The following is a 16135-nucleotide window of genomic DNA, read 5'->3' on the forward strand; positions in this document are numbered from 1 at the left end:
TCAATAAAGCACAGGTAAACATCTTTCTGATATTCTTTGCTTTCACCCAAGATCCATCGGACATCAGCAATGATATCCCTCATTCCACAGCCTCTTCTGAATCCGGCTTGAACCTCTGGAAATTCAGTTAAAGTATAGAATGTAGAATTTCATTACACTGAAAAAATATTTATGGCAGTCACCACCATGTTATGACATAGCAACATAAAGGCAATTTGTTGAAAGTTAGCAGAGATGGCATGAAATATTGAAGAACACTGCATAAGGCAGGAGAAAAATCAAGATCTTTAACTTGTATTGATGGAAAAAATGCAACAACAATGTGGTAAACTGCTAGTGTTTTGTCAGGGAAACAAACTAAAATAAACCATGGAAAGTGAATTGGAAGCTAATATGTATATAATCTTATACATAGTATAAATAAACCTGTGAGTCTAGAGATTTTAGCAGCCACACCTTACCAGTCAATGTTTGCACACTTGGTCCTATTGTCATTTTGAAATAATTTTTCCTTGCGGTGGGCTCTTCTATGTATTGTATAGTGTTTAATCAGCATCCCTGGTCTCTGCTCACTAGATACCAGTAGCATTGTCCCAGTTATAACAAACAAAAATGTTTCCAGAAATTGCCAAGTGTTTCCTGAGGGACAAAATGGTCCCTAAGTAAGAACTACTGGTGATAACCACTTTTTTACTTGTGGTAAAAAAAAAAGTCCATGTTAATTATGAAGTAGATGAAAATTACAAGGAAATTTTTGCCAGTATCTTAACTAATGAAAATCTTAGTCTAGAACAAATTTATCTTACTGGGGAAAAATATCTGTACTGGGACTGGATACTTAAAAGCAAGCAAACAAACAAAATTCATAATGTCTAATAAGAGAGTCTAAAAATAGTGGCAAAACCCAACTTTCAGTCAAGCAGCAGATAGGTATATAAGGGGAACAACAGTATTAAGGTGTGCTCTCTATGAATGATGGAATAACCAATCATTCAGAAATCAAGGGAGCAACATGTACCTAAGGGCAAAAGTGCAGAGAGATGGGAAGGTGACTGGAATGAAAATAGGAGCCACAGGGAGGAATCAGGATAAGTGTTGTTCCATGGAGGGGACTGCAATCATTAAGATGAAACAAAATATATTATTTGTTGAATGTAAAACTGATGATCTTGTCTGTAAACCTTCAAACCTTCAATCAATTCACAATAAAAGGTTTAAAAAACAAAACAAAACAAAGCTTCAGGATTAACAGAATACCAACTGAGATGTTTCAACAAATGGATGAAACACTGGAAGCAGTTATTTATCTATACCAAGAAATTTGAAAGACAGGCCAACCAACTGAAAGAGATCCATATTTATGCCCACTCCAAAGAAAGGTGATCCAACAGAATGTAGAAATCATCAAACAAAAGCATTAATAATATCACACACAAGTACAGTTTTGCTATAGATAATTTAAAAATGGTTACAGTAGTATGTTAACAGAACTGGCAGATTTGAGCCAAATTCAGAAGAGAGAACATGTAAAGAAGGATGTTGTTGCTGATGTCAAATAGATCTTGACTGAAAGCAAATAATACAGAAAGATGTTTACCTGTGTTATATTGACTATGCAAAGGCATTCAGCTATGTGGATCATAACAAATTATGGGTAACATTGGGAAGAATGGGAATTCCAGAACACTTAATTGTGCTCATGTGGAAACTGTCATAGATCATGAGTCAGTTTGTGTGGTTTAAAATCAGGAAAGATATGTATAAGGGTTGTATCCTTTTACCATACTTAATCAATCTGTATGCTGAAAATATAACCTGAGAAGATGGATCATATGAAGAAGAACATGACATCTGGAGTGGAGAAATAAATTTTCATCAACAACCTGTGATATGCAGATGACACACCTTGCTTGCTGAATATGAAGATCAAAGTACATACTGATAAAGATTACAATCTTCAGTATGGTTTATTTCTCAACATAAAGTTAACAAAAATACTCATAATTGGGCCAATAAGCAACATCATGATAAACGGAGAAAAGACTGAAGTTGTCAAAGACTTCATTTTACTTGGATCAATAATCAACGCCCATGGAAACAGCAGTGAAGAAATCAAATAAAGAGGTTCCAGCAAGGTAGCAGATTAGGTAGCTCACCTACCAAGACACTCTACAACAAAGACAAGAAAGACTAAATGAAGAAGACACAGATGATAATCCTGGAACCCTGAGCTTCAAAGGAAAAATAAAAAATAAATAGATTGAATACCAACAGGGAGACGCTGAGTAGAAGCAGCAGGATTAGGGTCAGACAGAACAGGTGAATTGCCAGCGGGCCTAGCATAGTGCAACTATCTTGAACTTTTGCAAGCAGTATTGAATCAGGACAGATGCTGACAACATAGATGCCCACACCAGTGGCTAGTGACCAGAAAGGTGGAACCCTCTCCTTGTTCCCCATACTCTCCTGGTGACCAGAAGTACGGCCAGACCCCATCCATCCTCACCAACACAGCACCTCATGACATCCCACCCCCCATGTCCTCGCTCCACCTGAGGTCCAAGGGGTGTGCCACCCCTGTGTATGGCGGCATATCACACCAACAAAACACACAGTGTCCAGGGACAGGGGTGGCCTGTCCCTGGCTGCCCCTGGATGGGCAAGAACTCTATGTATGTATACCCACCCACCCTGCCTCCAGTTACCCTCTGGGTCTGAATGTTCCTTCTGGGAACAAGCACCCTAACATAAGTCATACTCTGAGTTGGTATGAACTACTTCCTGGTCAGATGCCCTAACCCCAGACACTATCTAAACTGGCAAGAACTCCATCTAGGACTGAGCACTCCATCCTTTCACCCCTCCTGGTATGGTGATGTGGGCTAATATGCTGGACTGCAAAGTCAGTTTAAGCCACAAGTCAGAGGTTCAAGCTCACCACCTGCTCCTTAGAAACCCTATACAGGATCACTATGGGTTGGAACCAACTTGACAGCACTTAACAACAACAACCCTACCCCATGAGCTAATTGGCTGGAAGAGGGCAACTATCAATTCCAGTTGCCTTGTCCCCCCCACCCCCACCACATTTTTCTCTTTTTAGGATCCTGCCCACTCCCCACTTTTTTTCCTTTCTTTGGTATCTTGCATTTTTATTTCATTTCTTCTGTTTCTCTTTCCCCCCGCCTTTCTTCTTTATGCTTTTTCTCTTAAATTTTTTCCTTTGTTCTTCTCTCTTCTTTTTCTCTTTTCCTTTTGCCCTTCCCCAACTTTTATTGTAGTTTTATTTTTCATTTTTTAAAATCTCTTTTCCTCGTCCCTTGTTTTTATTTTCCTTTTCTTTTTTATTTTTGAATACTTAATTATTTTTTCTTGCTGTTGTTTGCCTTCCTCCTCCCACCTTTTTAAACATCATTTTCTCTTTTTAATTGTTCTTTTCTCTTTTTTTCTTGTCCCACGTAACAAGAGACAGCAACCATGCTCACATAGCCCAGTCACACCCATACTTCCTGCAGCCACACCCACTACACAAGGGCTACTACCCACTCCTGTACTACCTAATCATGAACAGACAGTGGCAAACACCATCCAAACCTGCCTTCAACTGTGCTACATGAATAGCAAACAGAGAACTGAACACATACTCATACTCTCTATCACCCCGACTACGAGATAGTTGGTGACTGCCTATAATCAAGTAGATACAAAAACAATATCACTACAATGTCTCAGAGACAATATACAATTTCACTCCATAGAAAAAATAAGACAGAGTAACTCAAACAAGTAAACAAAATACAGAGCCAGAAACTCTTATGAGGAAGAAATGGCATTGGAGAAACCTGAAAAAGAATGCAAAGGAATGATATTTAGGTATTTTCAATGGATTGAAAGAAAGATTGAGAAGGCTACAGATAAAATCAAGGGAAACACAGAAAATAATTATAGAATTCAGGAAAACACTACAAGAGCAAACAGACAAAATAAATGAAAAATTTGAGACCATACAAGAACAGCAATTATAAATCCAGAAGTTTAATACTAAGATTTCAGAAACAGATAAGTTCAAAGGAGGAGAACTGAATCAAAGAGAGAGAACATTAGGGAGTTTGAAAACAAATTTCTCAGTACTAAGCAGCTAGAGGAACAATCAGGAAAAAGTTGGCAGGGGATGGAGTGAAGAAAGCCTAGGAATTATGTGGAACACTATTAAGAGGAATAACTAACATGTGATCAAAATTTTAGAACAGAAAGAGACCAAAAATAGCACAGAGAACATTGTTGAAGAGGTTTAGGGGGGAAAATTCCCTGATATCATAAAAGATGAGAAGATAAACATTCAAGAAGTTGAATGAACCCCAAGCAGTATAGACCAGCTCCCAAAGAAAACCATCAAGACACATCATAATGAAACTGTCCAAAACCAAAGACAAGGAAAGAATCCTGAGAGCAGCTCAAGAAAAACAAAAAGTTACCTGTAAAAGGAGAACCAGTAAGACTAAGCTCTGATTTTTCAGCAGAAACCATGCAAGCAACAAAGCAAATGGGATGATATGTATAAAACTCTGAAAGAAAAAACTTTCCAACCAAGAATTATATATGCAGCAAAATTATCACTCAACTACACAGCAAAATTAAGACATTTTCAGATAAACAGAAATTAAAATAATTTGTAAAAGCCAGACCAACCTAATGGGAAATACGAACATGCATGACATCACCCAGAAGTCAATTAAGATACAAAAGTATCCAAAGGAAAAGAAGCTGACAAAACTGAAAATTGGTAATCAGAGATGTCAATGTGTAAGCAAAGGCAATTTACAAAATAAAAGGAGAAAGTAGTGTATTTACAGAATGTCCAGATAGAGAGGAAGTCAAGTAGATTTCAAGATAAAACAGACTGTTTTAAATTGAGGAATAAATTAATAGATTACCAGGTAATTTCAATGAAAATGAATAAACTTTGCCCAAAAAACAGTGGGAAATCATATAGCTTTAGTAAACAAAAAAACAACAGCAGCAAAGATTATTTTTTCAAAAAAGCAATAATCCACAAATAAAATGAATGTAGCACAGAAAACTATGTAGACCAAAGAAACCAGCAGCAACAAACAAAAAACACAGCAAAATGACAGCAATAAATTCATATATACCAGTAATTATACTGAATGAAATAGATTAAATGTGCCAATCAAGGAGCAGGGAATAGCAGAAGGAATAAGAAAATGAAACTCACCAATATGTTGTCTACATGAGACACACATACACACAAACATAAAAATAGACTCACAATTAAAGGATGGAAAAACTATATCAAGTTAATGCAATAAAAAAAAAAGCAGGCGCCAGTATTGGAACACTATCAGTAAAAAGGTTCAATGACCAACAGCGCTGGTTACAGAAAGAAAGATGCTACTCAAGAAACCAAAAGATACCTACATATCTGGAAGAATATACAATTCTCATGGATAAGTAGATTTAATATTGTAAAAATGTCAATACTACCCAAAGCCATCTATAGATATAATACAATCCCAGTCCAGATTCCAACATCATTCTTTAAAGAGATAGGAAAAATTAATTACCAACTTTGTATGGAAAGGAAGGAGACCCTAGACATACAAAGTATTACTAAAGAAGAACAAAGTAGGAGACCTCTCGTTTCCAGATCTCAAATACAGCCTCGGTAGTCAAAACAACCTGGCATTGGTACGACAAAAGACACATACATCTTTGGAACAGAATTTAGAACCCAGTAGTAAATCCATTCACCTATGATCAGCTGATCTTTGACACTGAATGAGAAAAAGATAGTTTCTGACAAATGGTGTTAGCAAAACTGGACATCCATTTGCAGAAGAATGAAGCAAAACCCGTATCTCACATTATATACAAAAACAAACTCACAATGAATCAAAGACCTAAATGTAAAGCTTAGAAGTATAAAGAGAACCAATGAAAAAATAAGGCTAAACTTTGAGGTTCTTATACATGGTATAAATACACCATCAAATATGGTGGAAAACACACAAACAGTGCAAGACTAGCTAGTTGATTGGGACCTGCTAAAAATTAGACACATGTGCATCAAAAGGTTTCACCAAAAGAGTAAAAAGAACCCACAGACTGAAAAAGTTGGGGCAAGGACATATCTGACAAGGGACTAATCTCTAAAATTTATAGAAAACTTCAACAACTCAAAAAGAAAATGATAAATAATGGACAGAGGACATGAACAGGTACTTCACCAAAGAAGACATTCAAGAAGCCAACAATGACAAAATGCTCATAATCATTAGTCACTATAGAAATGTAAATCAAAACAATGAGATAACACTTAACTCTAGCATTAATATCAAAGTTCAGAAACACAAAACAACAAATGCTGGCAAGGATGTGGAGAGACTGGAATTTTCATACACTTCTGGTGGGACTGTAAAGTGGTACAACCACTGGGGGAAACAATATGGCATTTCCTCAAAGAGTTGGAAATACAAATACCGTATAACTTAGCAATTCCTCTAATTGGTATATTGTTGTTGTTAATTGCCATCAAGTTGGTTTCAACTCATAGTGACCCTGTATAGGGTTTCCGAGGAACAACTGCTGTGTTTGAACTACTGACATTGTAGTTTAAGCGACCTTGCAGTCCAGTGCATTATTCTGCAGCTCCACACCAGGACTATGGTTGTGGTGGTGGTGGTGATGGTGTGCCATGGAGTCAGTTCCGACTCATAGCAACCCTGCATAGGGTTTCCAAGGCTGTAATCTTTATGGGAGCAGAAAGTCTCATCTTTCTCCTGCAGGATGGCTGGTAGTTTCAAACTGCTGACTTTGAGGTTAGCAGCTCGACTCATAACCACTGTGCTACCACTATTGCCTAGCAAAAAAAAAAAAAAAAAAAAGGGCCGTGACTCAAATAGCTATATAGATACCCATGTATTTTGCAGCACTATTTGCAATGACAAAAATCAGGAAACAACCTAAATGCCCATCAAAGTAAGAATGGATAAACAAACTTTAGTACACACACATACACAATGGAATACTACCCATTAAAAAATAGTGCTGGATCTGGATATGTGAAATACCTCAAAACATGGATGAACCTGGAGGACATGCTGAGTGAAAGTAGTCAATCACAAAAGGACAAATATTGTATGAGACCACATCAATAAAATGATTTCACACTAAAAGAAACATTCTTCGATGGTTAACTAGATGATGCCTAACTACTACTACCAACTGCTCTGAAAAGGATCACATTAAAAAGGTCCTGGATAGAGTGGGATAGTGTGGAACAAAACTTAAAATCATAAAAATGGCCAGGCTTACTGGCTGAATAGAGACTGGTCAAACACCCAAGACTACCGCCCTCAGTTATCCTTCAGGTTTGGAAATGAACTTGTACTCACTCATGGCTTCATTTTCAACCAAACAATAGAAAGGTCTATAAAGAGCAATGACAGTAAGGAAGTACTCACACCTTACAATAATCAGCCATTTCAGATCAAAAGGGCAGCTAGAGAATGAGCTATTACTGTGTATATTCTTGGACAAGCGGTTAACTGCTGTCTGTCACTGGTCTAGAATTGTTTCAGGTAGGGCTGAACTTCACCATGCCTGTAACCTGGGCTCACAGCATCCACATTTGCCTAGATGACCTCATTATGCTTATGTACAATCTTGGGACCTAATCACTCTACCCAAGCTGATGCCTTTGGATCCTATCTGCCCACCCGCATACTGCTCCATATGCTATCACCATCTACTGTGGCTTTCCAGGGCCATTACCTGCTAGGTGAGTAATTGCTGAAAACTCTAGAATGATGGGGACTTTCTGCAGTTCCACTGACCCTCTTTCAGTGAATAGGAGCTCTGAGACAGTGAGTCACATGGGTTTGGGATTCCCTAGGTGACAAAAACAGTTACGTACTTGACTATTGGTAGAAATTCGGCAGTTCAAATTCACTTAAAGATGCCTCGGAAATGGATCTAGCAATCTGTTTCTGAATCTAAAACTCACAGCCATGAAAACCCTATGGAGTTCTGTACACATGGGGTCACAATGAGTGGTAATCAATTTGTCAGTAACACACAAAAATCAAGTTTAAAAGGATTCTAGTCTCTGAGGTTAAGAGATGGAGTAAGTAAAATTATGAGTGTTGCAGATGCCAGTTTTGTCTCACTGATTTCCAGTTGCCTGCCCAATTGCTGTTAAGGGCCAATGAGTTGGTTCCAATTCATAATGACCCTGTATGGGTTTTCAAGGAGCAACTGGTGAGTTTGAAATCTGACCTTGTGTGATTGAGTGCGTATCCTAGGCTCCACACCAGGACTCCATCTGGACCCAGGGAAAAGCCTATACTCCCAATGAGAATGAAAATGGCTACTACCACCAAGCAATGCAGTTGTTAAGTAGGTTCCAACGCATAGTGACGCTGTATAGCGTTTCCCAGGAGGGGCTGATGAGTTTGAACCACAGACCATGAGGTTCAAAGCAACCTTATGGTCCAGCACATTAGTCCAAAGTGCCACATCAGGACTCCAATACTTTCCTTGTTATCAACCACAGGTGAGGGTTGTAGGACAATTCTTTTTATTTAGAAAACGTAAACAGGTCGAGGTTATGGGAACTGGGTCACCTCCCAAATATATGTATAGAAAAAGATGTACTCAGTATGTTTCAGGGTTTAGGGGAGTGTTCGGCTTCCATCTACTTGTGTCCCATCCGTTCACTTTTACTTTATCTCTTGAACCAGGTGCCATAGCCAGGCATGCAATGAGTGGGAGAGTAGGGAGATTTACACACAACTTTCACGTTTAGACCCTTACCAGAGACTCTGGGTCTGAGAAACACAATAAAATGCATGCCTAGGTAGTCATTAGCACTCCAGTATGAAGTAGGAAAGACGCAGGGTGTGGCCAAAGTCAGAGGGGATGGCCCTGTCCCTCAGGAGTCCCTGGGCACTGAGAGTCCCTCTGTGCCTTCTGAGGGCTGTGGAGCTCCAAAGATCCTCGCAAGGAGCCCTCGGTTGGAGCGTGCTTGGTCCTGGGCATTAGCTAGACGAGCCCGTTCACGACCACCTGGCCGGGATGCCTTCCGGGCCCTCAACTCCTGCTCGGTGGGGCGCTGGGCAAAGGTCCAGGAGCCATTGGGGCGGGCGGGATCCCCATCTGCAGCTAAGAAACGCTTTCCCCGCTCCACACTTTGAAGATAGAAGTCAGTCTCACGCTTGGCCTGGGCAACCTCGGCCCTCAGGCGCTGTCGGCGCACCTGGCGCTCAAAGGCCAGGTGTTCACTGAGGTGGGACCAGGTGAAACGATGCAGGTACTGTGGGCAGAGAAACAGATCAGAGTGGTGGTCAGCGCTGGAGAAACTGAAAGCAGGCAGGGTCAACAAGAGGCTACGGGGGTGTCTACAATTGGGGACAGAGAGGCAAGTAGATGACGGATACTGCTACAAGCTTGTCTGCTCACCTTGAGGTTCCATAGATCATAGCGAAAGGGACTGCGCCTACGGGCGCCCATGGGCGTGTTGTGCAGACTGGCCGCCACGCGCTTGGCTACACGCTTGTCCCGGAACTCCACCCAGCCCTCGGTGTAGTCCTTGCTGTATTTGGACCGCTTTTTCTCTCCAGTGGCCGCAGCTGCAGCCTTCTTTTTCTTACGCCGCACGAACCCATCTGTGCTCCAAGAAAAGAGCCGAGGTCAACAAAATCAGTTCACACCTCCCACGGGCCTAACTGTTCTCTAAACCCACGGATCAGGGTCCCACCTGACCGTCTTGCCAGGAGGCATACTCTGAGGTGCATCCCTTCCCCAAGTGTAACAATCCTTTGCTCACATGTCACCTCCTTAATCAAGCCTACCATTAACACTAATTTAAAAACGCAACATGTCCCCAATCCCAAATTGTGCCTGGGAAGTTAAGTGGCTTATTCTTAGTCTGGACCCTGATAACAAGCCTATGTGTGTTCAGTTTCATTAAAAAGCCACTAAAAAGATTTTTACTCAAGAATTTATCCATTTTTGAAAACCAGTAAAAGGACGCCGTGAAAATGGAGTGGGCGGAGATCAAATTCGAACCCTTGTACTACCAATCCGTGACGTAGTACATCTAATACTCCCGCGATACCCTAGGCAACTAAAGACATGCGCTCTACAAATTTATCATCCAGGACTCTGTCGCAGTAACAGGAGGCGCATGCGTACTAGGGGCCATTTCGCCTCCTCCCCGCCCGTCTGGGGCTCATCACTTACCCTCTGGCTGGAAAAAGACACGACCGACCTCACCGTAGGCGCTGAGCAGGTTGCGTACATGCAAAGGCCGGAAGCGCGGCGGGATGTGACCCAAATACACAATTCCAGGCACTACCCGTTTTTTACTGCTGAGCTCCTCCTGCTCTTCTTCCAGCTCTTCCTGCTCCTCCTTCGGCTCTGATTCTTGAGCTCCCCCTTCCAGCGGCTCTTCCTCCGCCACTTCCTTCTCTGAGTCTTCTACCTCCATGCCGGCTGACACATGAAATGCGACAGTCGTAAAGCGCCGCGCATTCATACGCTCAACGAGAGCGACGCCGCGTAAGGAGGGGCGGAGCCAGGGGGCGTAATGACAAATACCGGGTCTAGATAGAGCAATGCAGGTGAGTCCAAAGAAGGCAGTGTGGGGAGAGCCGAAGTGGAATTGCTGGTCAGCTGCAAGATTCAGGGGGCTAGGAGGATAGATCAAAGTCTCGCGATGGCCAACTTTATTCCTGGGCTGGAGAGGCAGGACCGGGAGAGAGTGATCCCCTGGTAAAAAAAATAACCCTAACAAAGCCTTGGTGAAGCGCAGAAAGACTGAATTTAGGAACAATTATCGGAGGTGTTTCCATATATTCTTAGGAGACCTGGTAGCGCCATGGTTTAGATCTTGGATGCTAGTCAAAGGTTTACTGAAGTGTGCAAAGACCCGGAGATAGAACACCAAAAGGAAACACCCAGCATTTCTCAAGCTGAAAGAACTGAAGGAAAAATTTAAGCCTTGACTTGCAATATTGAAAGATTCTGGTGTGGCATTGCAGGATAATTCAAATGTCCGTTTGGACCGCAAGGTTGGCAGTTAAAACTCACCAGCCACTCCTTAGAAACCCTATACAGGGTCGTCATGAGTCAGGACTGACTCGACGGAAGTTAACAATAGGCAAAATACTGAAAGATGCAGAAACCATCAAAAGAAGATGGAAGGAATATACAGAATCACTAAACCAAAAACTGGTCGATGTCCAACCATTTCAACAGGTACCATATGATCAAGAATCAAAAGAAATCCAAGATGCACTGAAAGTATTGGCAAAAAACGAGGCTCCAGGAATCGTGAGAATGCAAATTGTAATCTTTCAACAAATTTATGGAACACTGGAGCACTCATCTATGGCCAACCAATTGGAAGAGATCCACATTTGTGTTCATTCCAAAGAGAGGCAACCCAAAACAATGTGGAAATCATTGAACAATATCACTAAAATCACATTCAAGTAAAATTTTTCTGAAGATCATTTTTAAATGGCTGCATCAAAAGGGAACTACTGAAAATCATAGAACTAGGGATATTATTGCTGACATCAGATGGGTCTTCGCTGAAAGCAGAGAATACCATAAATATTGTTGTTGTTATGTGCCGTGGAGTTGGTTCTGACACATAGTGTCCCTGTACAGGGTTTCCGAGGCTGTAAATCTTTACAGGAGCAGAAAGCCTCATCTTTCTCCCGCGGGACAGCTGGTACTTTCGAACTGCTGACCTTGCGGTTCGCAGCCCAATTTGTAACCTCATTTGGCTCTAAACTGTGTGGATCTTGACAAACTATGGATAACATTGTTAAAAATGGTACTCTAGAACACTTACTTGTGCTGATGAGGAACCTGTACATGGACTAAGAAGCAGCCATTCAAACAGAAGAAGGGGATACTGGATGGTTTAAAATCAAGAAAGGTGTGCACCAGGTGGTATCCTTTCACCTTACTTACTCAATCTGTTTGCTGAGGAAATAATACAAAAAACTGGATTATATGAAGAAGAATGTGCCATCCATTTGAACCTCAAGGTTACGGTTCAAGCTCACCAGCTGTTCCTCAGAACAGGGTTGCTATGGGTTGGAACCGACTCAATGGCACTTAACAACAACAATCTTTACAGACTGGGTAAAACTGAGCTCTAAGCAAGCTTTATGTAGAAACACACTGTACAAATTGAAATTGCCTTCTTGTTGTTAAGTGCTGTAGAGTCAGTTCTGAACCATAGTGACCCTGTATAGGGTTTCCTAGGAGCGGCTGGTGAGCTCGAACCGCTGATCTTGTAGTTCAAATGACTTTGCAATCCAGTGCATTAACCTGAAGTGCCACACTAGGGGTGATAATAAAAATAAGGGCATGCATTTCCATTCATACTAAGTGAAAGAGTTGGTGGTGTTTGGTGTGGAGTGGGTGGGTTTCCAAGGCTGTTAATCTTTACAGGAGCAGAACACATCTTTCTCCTGCGGAGCGGCTGGTAGTTTCGAACTGCTGACCTTGTGATTCACAGCCCAATTCATAACTACTACGCTACCAGAGCTTCTTACTAAAGCACAAAAATATGGTCAAATGTATGGGTCACATGTGACTGGCAGGGCACAGGTTTTCCACATCTGAGAGTAAACAAAGGAAGCACCTAAACCTGACCCATATAGCAGACTGATGACAAGTGGCATACACAGTCTTTCTTTGCTTCACTGTAGTGGCCTGAGGGTTCCACTCACCTAGTACGCACCATGTTGAGCTTGAGCCCCTTGTCCCCCAAATGAGCAGCCCTTTCTGGTCCTTTGGTCCTTCTGGCCTGCGGACTCTCAAATGTGCTGAGCCACTTCTTCAGCAGCCACAAGCACCAGCTCCATCGCCAGCACTCATCCTTTCCCCTTTCTGCTCATCTCCTGTGCGCTATGCCAATCCTGCAGAATACAAGGACTTGGGCACAGGCTACACAGAACACTCCTTATCACATTCTGCCAGTGCTGGAACAGTCTGTCTGGCCTGGTCCACTGCTGGCACTTCTCTGCCTCCCTCCACCCTTCACCTCCTCTCTCAAGGACTTCCATCCCTCTCTAGTGGTTATGAATTGGTCTGCGAACCTCAAGGTCAGCAGTTCGAAACTACCAACTGCTCCGTGGGAGAAAGAGGAGGTGTTCTGCTCCTGTAAAGATTTACAGCCTTGGAAACCCTGTACAGGGTCGCTATGAGTCGGGGGAACCGACTCCATGGCACACAGCCACCAGCCACTAGGCACATAACCACACACTTTGTATTTCAGTTATGTCTGTGACCCTCTTACTTCCCCTCTCTGATAGCCATCTCCTGACTTTCAGAATACAAACAAAACACTAGCCACAGCCTAACCTGTCTGACAGGTGGACCAAAGAAAAGCAGGTTCACTTAACATCTCTGAAAGGTCTTAACTGTACCTTCCTGTGGGCAGTTTTCAATGTAGTCTGAGTCAATGAAGTGGCATACTGTGATCAGGAAGGTTTGTTTGTAAAGGCCAGATGTTTTCACTTCTCCATTGCAGGGCCATATACATCCCACAATTCACCCACTGACTACTTAAACAAAGCAAATAGGTAAATCATAAGTAGTTATTAAAAATATTCTAAAACTAGCATTCCTCTTTTGTATCTTTGATCTTCATCAGTAAATACTTCAAGTTCTCTTCACTATCAGCAAGCAAGGTTGTGTCATCTCCATATGCTGTTGTTGTTGTTAAGTGCCACCTTGTATAGGGGTTTTGAGGAGCGACTGGTGAACTTGAACCATACCGACTTTGCAGTCCATCCCATTAATGCACAGCACCACACCAGGACTGCATCTCCATATGGTGGTGGTGGGCTCCTTCTGTCTCCATATGGCAGGAGGTTAATAAGTCTTCCTCCAATTCTGACACCAACGTTCTTCATATAGCCCAGCTTCTTCTTCATATAGATTGAATATGTATGGTGAAAAGGTAAACCCTGATGCACACCTTTACTGATAAAGCAATCAGTATTCCCTTATTTTATTCAAACTACTGTCTCTTGGTTTATGTACAGATTCCACATGAGCTTAAACGTTATCCATAATTTATTATGATCCACACATGCATTTGCATAATGTTTTTGCATAGGAAACCCAGTGGGGGGGTCATTCTACTCTTATAGGGTTACTCATCTTTTAAAGGTTACCAAAGTTTACATTTAAAATTTTTGATTAATTTAGAGTTTTCAAATTTTAATTTAGAGTTTTGGATATTTTATTTAAGTTTTGGAAAAGTAGTTTAATTTTACTTCACAAATTTATGAAGCATTTATTTTTGAAAATTTGTTTTGAACTTCTAGTTTAAATTTTAAACTTGGTTTTGTGAATAAGATGTCTAAAATATTGTGTGAAATTTATTTCATTATGAAAATTTACCTGTCGTCTGTTTTAAGTTTGTATTGACACATTATTCATATTTGTATTTATGTTGCAAATACAAATGTTGTCAGATGCACATATGGCGACCAGCTTATTCAGTCCTCTCCCCAGTTCTGTCTTCACAGGTTTCCCTTAAGATCCCAAACTACTGTTTTCCTTTTGCGATCCCGGAAACAATCCTGGAGACAATCCTATAGGGATTCGCCTCCGCCCCTTCTAGTAGACCGAGAATGCACCCACCAGGGGGCGCCCTTAAAGCGCCTCCAGCTTTTCTCTCTAATATGCAGCCAGCCGCTCAGTGGAATCATGTTTAGTTTACTCCACTATTTTTCCGCGGGAGAAAGATGAGGCTTTCTACTCCCGTAAAGATTTACACCCTCGGAAACCCTCTACAGGGTCGCTATGGGTCGGAACCGACTCGACGGCACTTAACAACAACAACAACAACTAGTTTTCTGCAAGGCGACCGGAAAGAGTTTGAGGAGTATCAATCTGCTCTTCTTGCTGCTGAGCAATACTTCCCATCCGGCTCGAACGCAAGCCCAAAACAACGCACACGACTGAAGCAGGTGACAAAGAAGTCCACAGTCACAACTTTTGACAATTATTATTCGGCAGGCCCCAACTGTATTCCTAAGTAACGCGGCTCTAATAAACTAGACTCCTAGAGTTCTCACCCGCCCATTTTGTTGAATGTTTTTTTTTGGTTTTTTTTTTAGCGCATCTGTCAGTTGCTCTTTGCTTCTTTATTGGAGAGATGTGAGAGGAATAGATTCAGGTCCCATTTTTAAATGCTTAAACAGATTCAAAACAGCAACAGTGAATGAAAACAAAACACATTTTAACATTTTAAAAGTACTTCAAAAGACGGGCACCGCGAGGATTATAGGGGGGAGGGGTGGGGAGGCTAGATAATGTAAGTGTCGGTTGTGCCAGCGTCTTAGAAGTTCGTTATATCATTTTCTCTACTTTGTGTATGTTTAAAATTGTCTTTCAAAAAGTTTATTCAAAAAGTACCATCAAAACAGAAAGGTTATTGTGCTTCTCATGTCCCCTTCTCAGCAAAACTCAATGTAAAATCGTTTTTCCAGGAGACCTCGTCTTACTCCAGCGACCCAAATGGTTCCTTTGTATATACCATGTTAAGTGCTATCTAGTCAGTTCCGATTCATAACGACCCTGTATAGGGTTTCCAAGGAGCATCTGCAGGGCTTGAACCATCTGGAGGGTTAGCAGTCCAATGCTTATCCTAAATTGCCACACCAACACTATTGCATATACCATAGAATTTTTGAGATTCCTGTAAGTACATCTTGAGCTGTCTCCTGGAAACCCTATATAGGGTCGTTATGAGTAAGAACAAAACAACAAAATCATATGTTGAAGTATTCCTGTTTCCTTACAGGGGCTAAAGTGTTTTTGATGTATTATCCTTTAGCAAGAAATTGTCCTTCGAGCCGGATTCGAACCAGCGACCTAAGGATAGCAACCCCAAGAAACACCTACAGTCCTCCGCTCTACCAACTGAGCTATCGAAGGACCTCCTCACGCTCTTTTTTTGTTATTGCTGTTAAGTGCCTTCAAGTCCGTTCCGAGTCAGTGACCCTGTGTACGGTTTCCAAAAGATGGTTGGTGGATTTGATCTACTGACATTGTGGTCCAGTGCTTACCCTACAGA

At 41.5% G+C, this 16135-nt stretch overlaps 1 protein-coding gene and 1 non-coding gene across 2 annotated transcripts; both read right to left on the reverse strand.

Annotated features, from left to right (window-relative positions):
- Positions 1 to 8953: 8953 nt before the first annotated feature.
- ABT1 (activator of basal transcription 1) lies at positions 8954 to 10510 on the reverse strand. The gene is made up of 3 exons (XM_006872778.1): positions 10264 to 10510; positions 9481 to 9686; positions 8954 to 9334 (listed from the first exon to the last, which is right to left on the reverse strand). Exons 1-3 carry the CDS (start codon positions 10508 to 10510, stop codon positions 8954 to 8956), a joined length of 834 nt encoding a protein of 277 aa, XP_006872840.1.
- A 5395-nt stretch (positions 10511 to 15905) lies between these two features.
- On the reverse strand, positions 15906 to 15996 carry TRNAY-GUA. Its single transcript is given in 2 exon segments — positions 15906 to 15941; positions 15960 to 15996. It is a non-coding gene; the product is annotated as a tRNA-Tyr (tRNA).
- Positions 15997 to 16135: the final 139 nt, after the last annotated feature.

The sequence above is a fragment of the Chrysochloris asiatica genome, unplaced genomic scaffold (genome assembly GCF_000296735.1).
Source record: "Chrysochloris asiatica unplaced genomic scaffold, ChrAsi1.0 scaffold00213, whole genome shotgun sequence".
In the NCBI taxonomy this organism is placed as follows: Eukaryota; Metazoa; Chordata; class Mammalia; order Afrosoricida; family Chrysochloridae; genus Chrysochloris; species Chrysochloris asiatica.